Source organism: Grammomys surdaster, unplaced genomic scaffold (genome assembly GCF_004785775.1).
Source record: "Grammomys surdaster isolate TR1022 unplaced genomic scaffold, NIH_TR_1.0 99, whole genome shotgun sequence".
Classification (NCBI taxonomy): domain Eukaryota; kingdom Metazoa; phylum Chordata; class Mammalia; order Rodentia; family Muridae; genus Grammomys; species Grammomys surdaster.
This window is the reverse complement of record NW_021604578.1, coordinates 14,632,674-14,649,474: the sequence shown is the minus strand read 5'-3', so window position 1 is coordinate 14,649,474 and position 16,801 is coordinate 14,632,674. Positions and strand designations below refer to the sequence as shown.

The 16,801-nt window shown below is 39.2% G+C and overlaps 1 protein-coding gene across 4 annotated transcripts in view; it reads right to left on the bottom strand.

Annotated features, from left to right (window-relative positions):
* The window catches only part of Trappc13 (trafficking protein particle complex 13), a 30,329-nt gene that overhangs the window by 4,514 nt on the left and 9,014 nt on the right, over positions 1 to 16,801 (bottom strand). For 2 of the 4 annotated variants that reach the window (XM_028783121.1, XM_028783124.1), the window contains exons 3-10: positions 16,424 to 16,523; positions 15,031 to 15,115; positions 11,091 to 11,218; positions 6,739 to 6,811; positions 6,203 to 6,247; positions 4,028 to 4,045; positions 2,015 to 2,148; positions 310 to 508 (exon numbers count right to left, since the gene is read on the bottom strand). In XM_028783121.1, the coding sequence (XP_028638954.1) occupies positions 310 to 508; positions 2,015 to 2,148; positions 4,028 to 4,045; positions 6,203 to 6,247; positions 6,739 to 6,811; positions 11,091 to 11,218; positions 15,031 to 15,115; positions 16,424 to 16,523 (782 nt within the window). The remainder of the gene's footprint in view (positions 1 to 309; positions 509 to 2,014; positions 2,149 to 4,027; positions 4,046 to 6,202; positions 6,248 to 6,738; positions 6,812 to 11,090; positions 11,219 to 15,030; positions 15,116 to 16,423; positions 16,524 to 16,801) is intronic. The other 2 variants (XM_028783125.1, XM_028783126.1) reach the window with 1 other exon arrangement.

Below are 16,801 nucleotides of genomic sequence, written 5' to 3'. Positions count from 1 at the left end.
AGCAGTGAGCATGACTCAGGAGAGGTAAGAATAACTCATACATAGTTATCTTAAGCCCTGTTTGGTGAAATAAACAACGACAACAACAATAACAAAAAATCCACAACAATCAAAAAACTTACATACTAAAGCTAAACTAACATCTGACCGTTTCCACTAATCTCAGCGCTAGCTGTCTACCTATGGATCAACACAACTATTAGTGTTTTCTTGAAGTGAGTGACTCGTGGGCTCTGCTTTTTGGTGCTGAGGTATAGGACTCACCTAGGCTCTCACACCAACCCCGCACTCAGTGTTGTCTGGACTCACCATCCTTTGAAGCTGGCTGGTCTGTAATCGTCCCCTTTCACCTAGATTTGTTTTCCACACTATATCCAGTTTCCCGATTACTGTCACTCCCTTGATGATACCAGCTTTTTCTGCAAATTCCTTCTTGGGCTTTAGACAGTACAAGTATTGGCGTGTATCCATTGGCTGTAAATATCCTCTGGACCCAAATGTAGATACGCTGGCCAGTGTAGAAACAGGCAGAAAAATATATTAAGCATCTTTCTAAAGGCAACACTATATGTATGATTAATTCTTTTGAATAGGAAATGGGTGATTTGCTCCCCAGCTATCTAGGAACGGTCAGAGGTTTCAACCCAAATGAAAAGGACCCTCTGCCTGATGAGACAGTGTGTTCAAAGAGCTTGGGTGACTTAGTAAGGCTCTGTCTCAAGTAAACAGTGGAAAAGAAGCTGTGTCTGCATCTCAGTGATCAGCACCTGCCCAGCATGCCTGGGGTGCTGCCTTAGTCCCCAGGACTATTTCTGCACAAAAAAAAGGAAGAAAGGGAGGGACAGAGAGAAACCGGCTTAAACACACAGCAACATGTCCTGTTCTTTGTGTGGAGCTTGGGGACAGCACCCAGGGTGCTGCAAACGCTTGGGAAGTGCTCTCCCATTCATCTACACTACCACCCTCAAGAGACAGCATTCTAACGTAAATGACTGCTTTCAAAATGAAGGGAGAAGGGAAGCTTGTTTTCTCAGTGAAAGTAAGTGATCACAACCTTTCTCTATCTAACCACCATATTCGTAGGTTATTACTAAGAAATCAGTGACTCCACCCAGCTAGTACCTCCTCATCTATATTAGTAAGACATTTATTTGTCTCTTATCTCCCACATTAAAACCATCTACTCTGATGTCTATTTCTTCTTATATTCAGATAATTTCTTTGTCAGTTTCACACTCATCCTAACATTAATCCCTAGCATCTTCTCCACTTTCCTCCCTGTGTTTCAGTTTTATCATTTGCAGGATAACAATGATTAGTCTCAGATTGATCTGGATGAAATATGAAAGGTAAGAGAACAAGTACAGCCAAGTGGTGGGGCACATGCCTTTATTTCCTCTCAGGAGTCAGAGGCAGGCAGGCTAGCCTGGGCTACAGAGCCATTTTCATGAAGAAACCCTGTCTTGGGGGTCGAGGAGTCAACAAGTGCTTTTGAAAAGCGCAACACAAGACGGGAAAAGGCAGGCTGTTTACTTTCATGTAGAGGGAGGTACAAGCAGGTGTGAGGAGATCTCTTCCCAAGTGCCGACATATGCCACAGTGGACTTGTTCCCTCTTACATTGTGTATATATATCACATACAGTAGACTTCAACTATGAACTTTGCTTGTATAAGGAATCGATATTGGCCCAAGGATCATAAAATGTGCCCACATTAATACAGGACAGGAGAGCTGGGTGCATGGAACCTGTGGCAGAAGCTAGCTTGAGCCTAGCCTGGCAACATGACAACAGAGAGCCTGGCTCTAAGACAAACAAAGGCGCATGAGGAAACAAACACCAAGAGGAGAGACTGACTCGTGAGGAGGGCTTGTGGGACTTCTGTTTTCTTAGGAAGGTTTTGATTAATCTAAACTTTCTCTAAAACATTATGCCCATTAATTATTTTAAAATAAATCTACTACACTAGAAAAGCCTGCCTCTTTCCAAATAATAGCAAACATTTCATACTTACCACTCTCCAGCTTGGTTAACTGAATTTAATTCTGTTACATTGTACATTATTGATGGCTCTAGTGAAACTTTCTCCATAAACATTGGTGAGGTTGTAATATTCTGAATTTGGGCTTCAAGAAATACTTCATCAGTCTGAGGATATGGAAAAAAAAATCCACCAAAATGTCATGGTATTTAAAGTATTAACCTTAATAAAAATATCTTATTTATATAAAAAGTATTAACCACAAATGTGATTAGTTCATGCCTGCAAATCAAAATTATCACAATTAATGCAAGAAAAGAAATCTTCCTCCTAACATAATATACAGGAGCAAAGTGAGGTGTTAGTCAACAGATGCCTGTCAAACAATGGATGTGGGATAACGTGAATGCATTTCATAGACTCCAAAAGCATGTGTTTGACTAGTATTTCAGTTACAACAACAAAATCTAAATCTGATCAGACGCTAAAATGGTAAAAGGAACTTCAGTGTAATGGGTGCACTCAGACAGTGCTAAGGGAAGACAATCAAGTCTTCATTTGAGTATTCTGGTATAATGTAATTAACATGCAACTATTTCAAGTTAGATAGAGCTATGAATAATCTTTTGTTATACCCGTTAGGGTGTAATTTTTAAAATTAAAATAGTTTATATGTGGTCTCAGTCACTTCTGGGTTCACTGTATGCGGATCTTTAGGTAAAAACAGGAGTCGGTAGACAGCCTGAGGGAGGTTTGGCTTCTAAACCCGCCATACGGTGTTCTGTGGACTTTGACATATTTCAATGATGTCATTCATTTCAGTGTGTAATTTAAATATTACAAAATCTCAATTTTCAAAAACATTGAATTCTCTGCTTATTTCTGTTAAACATCTTTAATCTTATACCTCTTGGGTTCTAGGTCTCCTTTGAGTGACTAAAGAATAAAAATGTTATACCAAGGGTATTCAGAAATTATTTTTCCCCAAAAGTTTCAGTTATAGAAGTCTGAAATTAACTATGCCCTCAAGTTGAGAAATTATGAGCTTTTTTAAATGCTGAAGAAAAGTGTCAAATCATGTAAAATATAGTGAAATTATAATTTAATGTGCCTAAAACAGATTCTTTAGGCTTTTAGACATGGGCTCAAATTAAAACAATGTACCTTATTCTTTTCTTTTTTGAGACAGAGCATTTCTATTAGCTCTGCCTGTCCTAGAAATACACAGCCAAGGGTGGCTCATAACTCAGATCTACCTGCCTCTGTCTCCCAATTGCTGCTGACTAAAACTGTACCACCACAGCTGGCTAAAACTATGTGCCATCTAAACACATCTTTCTATTACTCTTTCTTAAGAAGAGAAGTAAATATATCCCATAAATCCATTGCTCTTAAAATAACCAAAGGCCCACATTTCAATTTTTAAAATGCAATTCTCTGTGTAACATGATGAACAGTTTAGATAAAATGAAAGGAAAGCAGCATAATGGAAAATCAAGTTAGTCTGAACAGTTAGTATCAAGTCATTTAACGTCTGAAAAATTAGGACAAGAATTTAGTGCTGAGGCTGTTATAAACATGTAAATAATAAGCAAATACTGCTTATTGTAAATGAAACTGAAAATACGAATTCAGCCAGTGTGGGAAATTTGCTTTCTTTTGTTAAAGGCACAGATGTACATGCACAGTGCACCTCAAAATGAATTTATAGTGCACATTCTATGTAAGGAAGGGAAGATAACTGGATATTTCACAGCAAGATATTGAAAATCCCAAAGATAAAAGAGAAAGAGATTATAAATATCTTCTGAAATATAGCACAAAAGACACTAGAACTGAGAATGCAATCATGTCAGTGTGACAATTTAATCTCACAGGCAAACAATTGAAGAAGTATTTTCAAATTGCGTATTCTCTTTTGGAAGTCACAGATTGAGTATTCACAACTAACTGTTTTTCCACTATGTTTTGTAGAGAGAGATTAATTAGGCAGAGTCAAAAAGAGGTGAGAAAAGCATATAAATTTATAATAAAAAATGAAATTACCACAGAACTGAGGTCACTCTAATGGAAAAATAAAAAAGAAAAATTAGAAAAATCAGAGTTAAATGTTAAAGAAAAAGAATAACTTTAAAATAAAATGCATTTCTGCATTTTTTTTTACTTACTAGAGACAGCATTAGTAAACAAGAAAGCAAACAGGAAGCAACATACAGAAATATGACAAACTACTTTTCTAAAAGGTGACACTGCTACTGTTATATGACAATGGGCAGAGAAGAGGACTAGGCTGAATACTGTGGCCTCCAACAGGACGGGCAGCCTGAGGGCAGGGCGTGCCCACTGGTCCGCTCACACTCCATGCTGTTCTGTTATACACTCTCTTTTCCTGTCCTGCCATTTTCCATACCTCAGGGAAGTACACTCCACTCCACACTTAGAACAGAACAACAGGAAGCTTCTCGTGAATTTACCTAATGCTGGAACCCTCTCCGAGAGGAGGAACTTGGGTGATTAAAGTTACCATAAAATTACCACAGGTCATATTTAAGGAAATGCTGGGATAGACCATTACAGACAATTCAGTTCATGTTCTTCTTATTGAGAGTTTCAGTCTATTATGCATTACATAAATGTATATTTAGAATTAGATTTATTATGTTGAATGTCAAATGACACTTCCTTCATCAAATGTATAGCTGGGAATAATTTGTCACTGCTTATGTTCCTAGAGTATGAATGAATACACATCACAGTTTGAGATGTAGGGAATTACATATATTGTGACTGTATTATACAGTCCCACCACCACAGTAAGTTTCTGAGGCTGGGCAAGCCAACTGCTTATGTTTACTTCACTTCCGCACCTGACACAGGGCTCTGAACTCAGCAGGTGACCAAACGTTTGACTCCTGTCTGTTAATTTATGTACCTCCCTCTGAGACTTTCCTAGCTGAGAAAACTAGAGCAAACTCCTTCATGAAACCAGTCTCACATTAGCATGCTTAGAAACAGGAACAAAACACGCTTGGCAAATACATGGCCCAGGGATCATGGCGTATCACACATCAGCCATTCCTGATGTGTGGTTACCAACTTCTTAAAATACACAGTCTGATCGATTCACGCTATTGGCTGAGGAGTATTTGTTTAACGTGTGATTTTGAAAAACTTCTGAGATCATAGTGATTTTTCCAAGCTTTGTTTCTACTTAGTTTTCTCAATGAATGTATATCTGCTTTAACTTCTTACCCCACTGTTATTTTATGTACGGTTCTATATCATCTTTGTTAATTACATGTATTTTTCTTTTCCTCTATAAGTATTTACAGGGTAGGTTATTTACTGCGATTGCTAACTAATTCTAGTTATAATATAAGCTTTATTCTAAGTGAGACAGTAGGACATGACTGCACACTTCTGATCACCTGGTTTTACAGTAAATGAGATGGAATCTTCAAGAGGAAATACATCATTTGAGTAATTCTTAACTTATAGGAGGGCTAAAAGGACTTTTCACGACAGGATTCTTGTTTTCTTCAAGGCAGGGCCTCACTGTGTATCCCAGGGTGAGGACTAGTCCACTGTGCAGCACAGGCTGGCCTTAACTCACTAGCCACCCGAGATCTCAGTTTCCTACAGCCTTGGAGGTAATTTACAATTTTTGGGAAAGTCCAAATAATAAAATCCTTTATGTTGGGGCCAATCCTACTTCACTTTTCTCTAGGCTAAAGGACAGAGAATGTCCTACTCCTTAGGTTCCAGTTTTCTCCAGTTTGGCCCTTCGAGGCTCTCCCAGTAAGTTTTCTAGCACTGGAGGCCTGGCTCTAGTTGGTACATGGATGTCCCGGGGGCACTTGCTGCTCTTCTTTTCCCATAGACATTAAGTCTATGCCCACCACCTGAATCTAGAAACATCCAGAAAGTCACTGCAAGTATTCAGCAGCTTGCTAGTGTGTGAAAGCAACCCCCCGCCATTATGTGGATAGTAGGGCAGTTGTTTAAAAGGGGTGAATGTCCCAGAAAACCACCAGAGCAGAAACCCAGACACACTGATTATACAGAGGTTGAAACAAGCAGAATAAGGAACACTTTCAGCAAAAGCCACTTCTTACTGGAATTTAGGCTCATTGTCACAAATACTTCAGTTATATTAGCATTGCTTCAACATGGCAGGAACTACCTCTGACTTTCAGTGGAGATGTCATGTTTCACACTTACCTCTGCGTTGTAAAATTTGGTTTTCACATCCAGTGGTTTGAGAACCTAGTTAAAACAAAGCACATCAGTCAGGGAATTCTGATTTGACTAGTTTTATTTGTTTTAAACCACAGCCTTTAATGACTCAAAGCCATGTTTTAATTTTAATTGTTAAAGATTTTGGAGTGTTTATGAAATATTCATGCTAAACAATCAGTATTTGTTCACTTAATATTCTTTGAATATTTAATGCTATTTGTAATAATCTTACTTAGGCTCTTTATTAATTTTATCCCTTTTCAGATTTTTATGTTGTCTCATTAATAAAACAAGATTTTATTTTTCAATAAAATGCTTCATTTTATTATAAAAACATTACATTGGTGATGATAATTTGGTTGAACTTAACTTAGTCTGACTTTTGAACACTAGTTTATAAAATGAATCCAAGATCTATTGGATCTATTTAAAACTTGTTTCCCCCAGAAAAAGAGAATTACACTTGTAAGAAAATAAAAGGCATCTGAAAACAACTTTATCTCTGCCATATCCAATACCTGAAATTTGAAGAATTTTCTAAAGTACATTTTTTCTCCACCCTGAGTTGTGTAACTCACGGCACACACCAAGCTGAAACAGAAAGACGTCTTAATATTCTAGAATCATTTCCCAGCCCACTTCTTAAAAATAAATCTAATATGCTAGGCTCTTAGTCCTGTGAAGGCTGGATGCCCCAGTGTAGGGGAATGCCAGCACGGGGAACTGGGAGTGGGTGGGTAGGGGGAGGGAACACCTTCATAGAAGCAGGGGGAGAGGGGATGAGATAAGAGGGTTCTGGGGGCGGGGGGAACCAGAAAAGGGGATAACATTTGAAATGCAAATAAAGAAAATATCTAATAACAAATTTTTAAAAAGTAAAAAAAAAGTCAACAATATGAAATTGTAGCTAAATGAGATTATAGTAGGAATAAAAAATTTAGTATATATGGATATAAATACACACAAATGTGGAGAAATGGCATGGCATGAGGAGACGGCTTCCAGCTTGCTAGCTTCTGGGCAATGAAGGATTCCTGCCAATCTCAGCATGCTAAGATACGGAAGAGGCATACTTTCTCAAGCAGAGAATCCTGGTGTTCTGACAAGTCAGCTGCAAACCTAAGGAAGTGGCCTTCATGTGCCTTTTCTCATGAGAAAGTAACTTTGATTTTATTATAAGAAGCAACACATCTAACAGTTGGACTGCTGACAGAATTCTCAGTCTGCAAGGAGGCTTGGGTCACTTTGAACCAATATAAGCCATTGCTAGGGAAACAGCACCTGGTGTAAGCCGGAAACTGTGGGAAAATCTTTATTCTGCTTTGCTTTTAAAAGAAGCTGACACCGAATAAAGTGTGCCTTGGCTTACTTGGCTGTGTGACCTGTGTCCTGTTAATGTGGCTCTATCCTTGAGACCACAACACACTAGACATTGACACACGAACAAGAAAATTCTCTTTAAGAAGTCGAGAATGGGGGCTGGAGACAACCCAATTAAGGGTGCCTGCCGTCTGGTGAAGGAAATGGGTTTGATTCTCTACTTACAGGGCTGGTCCTAACAGCCTGGTTAACTCCAGTTGCAAGGGATCTCATATCCTTTTCTGGCCTCCATTGCTACTGCACATACTCTAGGTACTAACTATATATATTACAGTCTCTCTCTCACACACATTTAAAAAACAAACAAACCTATCTCTTTTAGAATAGGAACTTCAAACTTCTTCCTTTGGAAGTAGAATATATTCCAGAATATTTTCCAGAATAAGCACATGATTGAAAGGGAAGAGTTCATTTGCACTTGAAAAATATGCATCTTAAAGGAAATGCCAGGGAGAGATAACATGTTACAGTGGGGAATTGTGTGCAAGTTTTAAAAAAAAAAACACTAGGAAACCCTGGTGTGGTAGCTCATACCTTAATCCCAGCACTTGGTAGGCAAAGGTTGAGGCAGGTGGATCTCTGGGAGTTCTAGGCCAGCCACAGACACACAATGAGACTATGTCTCAAGGAAACAAAACCCACTAAAACAATTAAAAGGTTGGTATAAAATACTTCTAGAAATAACATACTAAGATGGCTAAACTGTTAATATACAAAAGGTTCTTCTAACTCTATTAGCAAAATAGAAATGTATCATTCAAAATGTGAGGAAAGGAATACATAACTATTTTATGAAAAGAATACACAGATATGTGACAGTCCTGTAAGGAGTTAATAAAACTGTGAAATAGTGAGTTACACACACAGTCAAAGATGCTAAACAATGAGATAATACTTTTAATCTTACAAGGTTTGGCAAGAATCCCTTAGGTTGGTGAGACTTAGAGAAACTTAAGTGGATTTACACTGCAAGATGGTGAAAGGAATTTAGAAATAATCTTGTGGTTTAGAGCCTTGAGACCGTTGATTTGCACAGAACATCTACTTCAAGTATTCACAGGCAATGTTGGGTTCTATTTTGTTCTTTATAGCAGCAAAAAACTGTAAATATTCTGTAAACAGAGCACATCAACCAAACACCTAAGAGGTAGTTATTGAGAAAAGCATGTCTTTAAGGATACTGACTGATGTAGAAAAATATTCACAGTGAACTGAGAAGTATAAAAGCTTGCGAAATATTTATATATAAATGTCATACATATGCATATAAAATGACCGGGAAATACAATAATCTTTTAATAGTTCTATACAAGTTAGTAAAATTGGGTAATTTAATTTCTCCTTTATACTGGTGCCTTATATTGATAATAGGGGCTAGAAAGTGGGCTGGGTAAGGTGCCAATGCCTCTAGTGCTGGTAGGGGAAAGGGAGGCTGGAGAATCATCAGCTACAGGACAGCTTAGTTGCATATTAAGTGTAAGAGCAACTTGACCAAACAGTGATAACCCCATCTCAACAAAACAAACAAAGTATATGCAAACAACAAAAACCCAAACCTCAGCCAGGCAGTGGTGGCGCACGCCTTTAATCCCAGCACTTGAGAGGCAGAGGCAGGCGGATTTCTGAGTTCGAGAGTTCGAGGCTAGCCTGGTCTACAGAGTGAGTTCCAGGACAGCCAGGGCTACACAGAGAAACCCTGTCTCGAAAAACCAAACAAAAAACAAACAAACAAACAAACAAACTCCAACCAAACAACAACAACAAAAAACAAACCCAAACCTCTATGTGCATGTGTGTGCAAACACACACACACACACACATACACACACACACACACACACACACACACACACACACACACAAATCCAAAAATCAGCAACAAAGCCAAAACCCTTCACAATACTTGCCTTGGAAGTGTTCACAGGAGAAGCACTATAGCACTTATAGGTTTTGAGACTCAAGGTTATACCCTTGAGTTCTGGGTCTTCTAAAGTGGTTTAATCCATTTCCTATAGAATAGTGGCTACACAATTACCCAGGAAGTTCAGCTTCAGTGAAGATGAACCACTATTCTCTGGTATTTCACTGGGATACACAGGCTATATAGACTTTATATATTAGCCCCATAATAACTGTAAGGACAAAGGATAGAAAACTCACAGGTTCTGCAAGCTATACACAAATGTAGGAAAGCTTCTTTGAGAAACTCATCCTATTTCTGAGGTATAAGAAATTATACAAAATGCCACAGGTAGTTCTTTGTAAGCAAAGACACTTCATACCGCAGAATGAGTTTGCAGTTAAAGAAGATGCACATGACTACAGGAAGAGAGGCAAGAATGACATAGGTGGTGGATTATGTTATAGACAGCTTTGAAAGGCATAGAAAATCAGAATTTCTAAAGGCTAGTGGGGGATCTCTCAAGTGCTAAGTGATTAATAAATGATGGCTCAGGAAACGCACCTCTAGGAAATTTTAATCCCAAGTTCATATCAATCTCAGAGTATATGGTAAAAAGTACCTTCAATAGAGCTGGTGGAAAATCATCTGATCAAATAACTAGGTACAGCATTTTATTTAAAATGTTTCTGCATTACATGCTTTAATGGATACAATGGAGAGAAGCACAGTTGATGAGGGAAGCAGAGACAGGAGGAATGAGGAATACTTTGAAGAGACAGTCGGCTTCTGGGACTGGGTTCAGGGGTCCCTGGGAGCTTCGGAAGCCTAAATAGTTTCAGAAGGATAAACTGCCCCAACTTGAGGCCTATCCCATGGGCAAGCACCAATCCCTGACGCTATTAATAATATTCTGGTACGCCTGCAGACAGGAGCATGTTATCCTCTGAGAGGCTCCACCTAGCAGCTGACTTAGACAGATGCAGACACCCATAGCCAAACAATGGATGGAGCTTGGGGACTCTTAATGGAAGAACAGGAGGAAGGATTGTGGGTCCTGAAGGAGATAGGAACTCCACAGGAAGACCAACAGAGTCAACTAACCTGGACCCTTGGGGCTCTCTGAGACTGAACCACCAACCAAAGAAAATACAGGGCTGGACCTAGGCCTCCTGCACATATGTAGCAGATGTGCAGCTTGGTCTTCATGTGGGTTTGGAACAACTGGAGTGGGGACTATCCCAAAAGCTGTTGCCTGTACATGGGATATGTTCTTCTAGCTGGGCTGCCTTATTTGGTCTCACTGGGAGAGGAAGCACCTAGTCTAACAGAGACTTGAAGTGCCAGGGTCAGGGGATACCCAGGAGGGATACCACTCGTCCAGAGGAGAAATGGAGGGAAAGATTGTGGGAGGGAATGACCGGGAGGAGGACAGTGAGTAGGCGGAAAAGTGAATAGGTAATAAATAAATAAATAAATAAATATAGACATATTTAAAATATATAAATATTAAAAAAATACAAAAGAAAAAAGGAAACAAAATTAATAAATGAGTACAAGTTTTTGAGAAGTAGTTAACTTAATTCTTACATGTGTGTCCCAATTTCCTTGACTTCATGGTGTATGACATCATCAATACAACAATCAGGTTTAAGTTCAGCCACAGCAGCATTGGAGGCTGAAAGGTTTAAACGCTGAGAACTCGTCTGGAGATCCGCCTTGAGAGAAGAGGTAAGAAGAATCCATGAGGCTGTTAGACATGTACAGGGAATAGATGGGTGCTGTGGAGAAGGTAGCAGGGAGAGGTGGCTGGTTATCCGGGAAGAGGAAGAGGACCAGGGAGGAGGGAGGAGAGAGGGCTAATGTGTGTGTGTGATATACAAATGTCATAAGGAAACCCACTACAATATACAATTAATATGTTATTAAAGAAACTGAAAAAAGGATCAGGGAGCAATCAAAATGAGGAAGCTGGGATACAGGAAGGGCACTGTACAGTTCTCCTGCTCAGAACCACAGCAAGACTCCACATATACACACTGCAACATCAACACATCAATGATCAATGAAAGCAACCAGAAAGTAGGGAACATCCAAAACCAATAAAATAGGAACACATGAGCGTAACAGTATGCAAAGGAAGACTACAAGCACAGCGGGAAGAAAAGTAGGGACAAAACCCCATAAATTTGGAAAACAGAATCTTGACCACTGTCTATGTCAAAAGACAGAACAAGTTATTCAGCTTGTGCATTCTTCCTCATAGGGCTATAAGCTAACAATGTTGAAATTTATTTTGTGTATATGCCATGATTGGACAAGTATGTACGTATGTATATGCATGTGTATAGTGTACATGCATGTATATAAGTATTGATGTAAATATGCATATATGTACATATGATTATGGATAACAACGAATCAGGTTTTCATTCCTGGAGTAAAAAGGTACAAGTAAGAAGGCAGGGAAGTAAGTCCACACTCCTACCTTTCATGCTAGTCTAGCCTGAATCATCAGTATGAACATATAAGGTTTTTTTTTTCCTCTCCTTTGAGACAGAGTCTCATATAGCTGAGGCTAGCCTCAAACTTCTTGTGTAGTTAAGTATGACTTTGAATGTTTGCCTTTCCTGGTCCACCTCTCCAGTACTGGGACTGTAGTCATGTAGTCATGTAGTCCAGCTACAGCATGTATGGTTTTTTCCTTAAGACTTTGTTTTAATTTCATGTGTGTGAGTGTTTTGCCTGGATCTCATGGAAACACTTCCCCAACAGAGGCTCCTTCCTCTCTGATGACTCTAGCTTGTGCCAAGGAGACACACACACAACCAGCCAGTATACTTGCTGGCAGATATAGCACTCAGCAGCAGTTGTAGCCAGGTAAGCCTGGGCGAGTGGAAGTCCATGCTGTCAAGCCCATGCATAGTTCTCTTCTGTGCCACCATGCCCACTTGAACAATGACAGGAATGGCTGGGTAAAGATGCTGACTATCCACAGGTCATCCTATTTATTTGATTACTGAACTCCTCCTCAGGTGAAGTCACCTTTTAATAAGCATTTACATGGGACACAAATATCTTCAGATCCTTTGCCCATTAGGAGAGATCTATCCACATACTTCTTCCCCTGATATCTTTCCCAGCAACTTTCCAATCATGCGCTTTCCAAGTCCCTGACCATCCAGCTAATCCACTGACAATAGATCATGAATCAGTGAACAATCACATATCTGGCCACTTCTCTTTCCAAACAAAATTTATGACCATGTATACTGACTGGAATTCTGCCCACTGTGAAGATTTCCCTTCACTGGTGCTTTCAGGGATGTCCTAGAAAGGAGCTGTAATGCTGTAGCTGGCCACTTCTGGATGGTGCCTTCACAACATGCAGAACCATCAGTAAATCAGGTCCTAGTCTCTTCCTCAGTTAGCTGATTATAGGGAACACCCCATGAGGCTATAGGTGCATGCTTGGCAGCAGATGGCATTGTAAAAGGAGTAGAAATCATAGGTATTTGGGCAACTTCTTTGTGTAACTTGCTTGTGCCTTCAGGACCTGCTTGAGCCCAATCACATAAATACCATTTCTATTTGATAATGGATTGCTCCTGCACATGTCCTACTTTATGACTTGGTGGGTCAGATAACAGCTAGCTCAGGTCTCATGGTAACTTGGTGGTCCACTGTCAAACATTCAGTTTCCACTAAGGCCCAATAGCAGGCGAAGAGCTGTTTTTCAAAGGGAGAATTGTTGTTTGCAGAAAATGGCCTTGTTCCCAAATCTCGAAAGTCTCCTATGTAATTCATATATAGGGGTCTGCCAAAGGCTCCCAACAGCATCCCTATCTGTCACTGACACCTCAAGTACCATCAGGACTGCTGGATCATATGGTTCAAGTGGTAGAGAAGCCTGCACAGCAGCCTGGACTTGCTGAAGAGAATGGTTCTATTTTTTGCTCCTTCCCTTGGTGCGTCCAGCCACTGCTGAATCCCAACCAGGAAGGATGGAGTGGTCAGTGGGCAAATAAGGATGAATGAAAGTCCAGAATGGGTAGGTTAGCAGGATCCTGGTCCAGTAATGTGCATGCGTGCCTGCCTGTGTGTGTGCGCGTGCGTGTATGTGTGTGTGTGTGTGCATGGTGTACTCCAAAGATTTTAGTGTTACAGCTCTTTTAGATGACATTCAATAAAACAGCCCTCTTAAAGGATATTCAACAAAACAGCTTGTGCACTTTATTTGGAGTGAACAAGGACCTTGGAAACCTTGGAAAGTGGGAAGGGGTTCTTCTTAAGGTGAAGTTTCATTGGCTGAGGTTTAAGGTTCTATGATACCTCATTTGCTTGGAGATGGGTTCCAGGAAGTTGAGTCTGTAATTTTGTCAAGGATTACATGACATTCTTCAGGTACAGTGTGGAGGTTGGGGCTCCCCAGGTAAGGTAGAAAAGAGGATGCCCTACTTGTACCAGGCTCAGGGGAGCTATCTAACATGATAGACTTCGACCTTAATTGGCAGGGTTTCCCAACAGAAGAGTCTTCTCCTGTTCCAGGCCCCACACAAAGCTAGCAGCTTTCCAAGTCGCTTGGTATATGGGCTGGAGTAACACACCAAAGCGTAGCAATCATTTCACCAACTGAGGCTATACTCTGTTGCACCTAAAATTTTTTTTCCAGTTTGCAGTCAATTCTAACCTAACTTTTAGTCCTGGTCCTTCTTAAGTGGTATATTTATTAATGCTATCTCTTTTGTTATGTTCAGTATGAAATAGTAGTAGCTCACAGTTATTGGGAACTTATCATGTACAAGTCTTGGCTGGTGGCCTATTGGTCACTTAATTCTTACAATTCTGAAGTAGGCAGATCTAGTATTTCTTAAGTGTATAGATGATGAAGAACAGGCATAGAAAAGCAACAGCTCCCCCAGGGTGAGCACAGCTCATATAAAATGAAGCGGCCTTTCTAACATAAGCTGACTGACTACTTCTAGCAAAAGCCCAGAGCCTACTGTTTGAAAAAGTTACTTTATTTTTTGCTAAAATCTTAGCCTGGCTTTCTTTCAATACACTGTAGTAAACATCTTTCCCACCAGACCTGGCACATGAGACTTTGTTTTCTGTTAACAGCATGCACTGACATGACAGTCTCCCTCTGTCCTACATTCTTCCTCTGAGTCCTGCCCATATTCTAAGACCCTCTCAGGTTCCTCTCCTCTGCCATACCTTCCTGCAACTAGAGAGTGACTTCTGGCAAGTTTCTTAAGCCTCTCAAGTATTGTTATGTTAGTCACACAAACACTGCAACTATTATTTAGCCTAACAGGCATTTTCTCATCTAAGCTACCAGAAACCTTGAGAAGGAGAATGTTTATGTGAATTCCGTACGATTGGGTCTGTTAGATAATCACCAGTGTTTGTTGGTGACATTTAAAAATTCTTGTATTAACTATGCATTTAAATGAGGTTGCCAAGGCTCAACAGAAATAACACTTCTGTTATCCAAATAAAATGCTTTGCAAATATAAGTGTCACTCACCTTCACCAATATATCTTTTACTACTTGATTGCTGTCATTGTGAACACTGATATAACTGGAAAAGGTCTCTCCCAAAAATATATTCCTATGAAATGAAACAGCATTTTAAGCAGAAACTCATTCAGTCCTTAAGGAAACCAAGTAAGTTCTCAAGGAAGAACTTCAGGTGGAAGAAAGTTTACTGAAGGGTCAGGGAGATCTTTCTCTTTTTGTTTTAGGGTCGAAGAAATATTTCTTCAGTATCCTTTATTTTCCTTAGGCTGCTCATTCATCACCTACTGCACTTCAAAGTGAGAGTGTAATTACACACAATATAATACAGCTGTTAACTGCTACCCAAGTTTCTGGCCATCCTGGAAACTATGGCCACTGTAACCAGAGCTTCACTGTCAGAAGATTTATATCTGAATAGACTAGAAAATGTCATTTTAAAAATAACTTATGCTCTAAATCTATAAGATCCAAGTTCATTCATCTTGGAGAACTTCGCCATTATTTTCCTAATAAAATGACTACTGGCTTTACATGATATAGCTTTTTAAAAATATTGTATTAACTTTCTGTATTGCATTAACTTTTATGTGCATGCATATTTTGTCTGTAACTATTTCTTCCTCTGGAAGAACAGCCTGTGCTCATAATGGTTGAGCCATCTCTGCAGCCCCTTATTCTATATAATTTTAATAGTTTTACATAAATGTATTTCCAAGTTTGAAAGACACTGGATTATGATCACATCCTGTAAGCTTAGTAAAACAAAACAAAACAAAACAAAACAAAACAAAACAAAACAAAACGTTCCCTGAAAAGTTCCTTTCTTTTTTTTTTTGTCTCAAATCTTCTTAGTTTAATTCACTGCCAATAAAGGATAAGAAAAGAAATAAAAACACTTAAGAGTTTCTGACTAGCTAGTAAGTCTGACATCTTCTGTAAAGAAAGGGGTGTGAATGAGGCCCAGTGAGATGGGCTCTGAAAATGTCAGCCACGTTGATTAGTGTAACTAAAGGCACACAGAGTCACTGCCAGTAGAAGACCAAGGCCTGGGGGCATGTTGACAGTGCTGTGGTAGAACACATACCTAGCATGTACAAAACTCATGCCTTTAGCCACAACCCAAAGAACAAAGCTAACATGCTATAGTCATATTAGAACCATTACTGACTCTGTTCTACACTGCTTTTCTAATAAAATAAAATAAAATAAAATAAAATAAAATAAAATAAAATAAAATAAAATAAAATAAAATAAAATAAAATAAAATAAAATAGAATCAAGAACAATTTGTATGTTTTTACTACTTATTGTACAACCCACACTTTCCCACTCTATATACAAACTTGATTAACAGTTTTCGGGGACTGCAGAATATCTTATGTAAATCTATCATTCTTACCCAAAATTTTGGGGTAAAGTCAACATTTCTCCCAACATTATAATCTCTGCACCATTTACAGTTGAAGGATCATCTTTCATTAACTGGTTAAAGAGATCACCTGTAAGAAGAGAAAAATAAAACTCTAACACCTACCTTTAAAGCGAATTTTACTTATGTAAAGAAGTAGGAACCAGTGGGCAGCTCAGTGGGAAAGCTCTTGCCTAGTATTCATAATGTGATGGGGGAATGTTTCTTCAATCTTGCCTTACCTGGAACCATCTTTGATTTAACCTGAAATTGATCTTCCCTTTTTCTATACCGGCTATGAAAAGTCCCATGGGAAAGTCCCCAAACCTGTGCTAGAAACTCAGGGTTTGACTCCTCCAGCTAACTGCA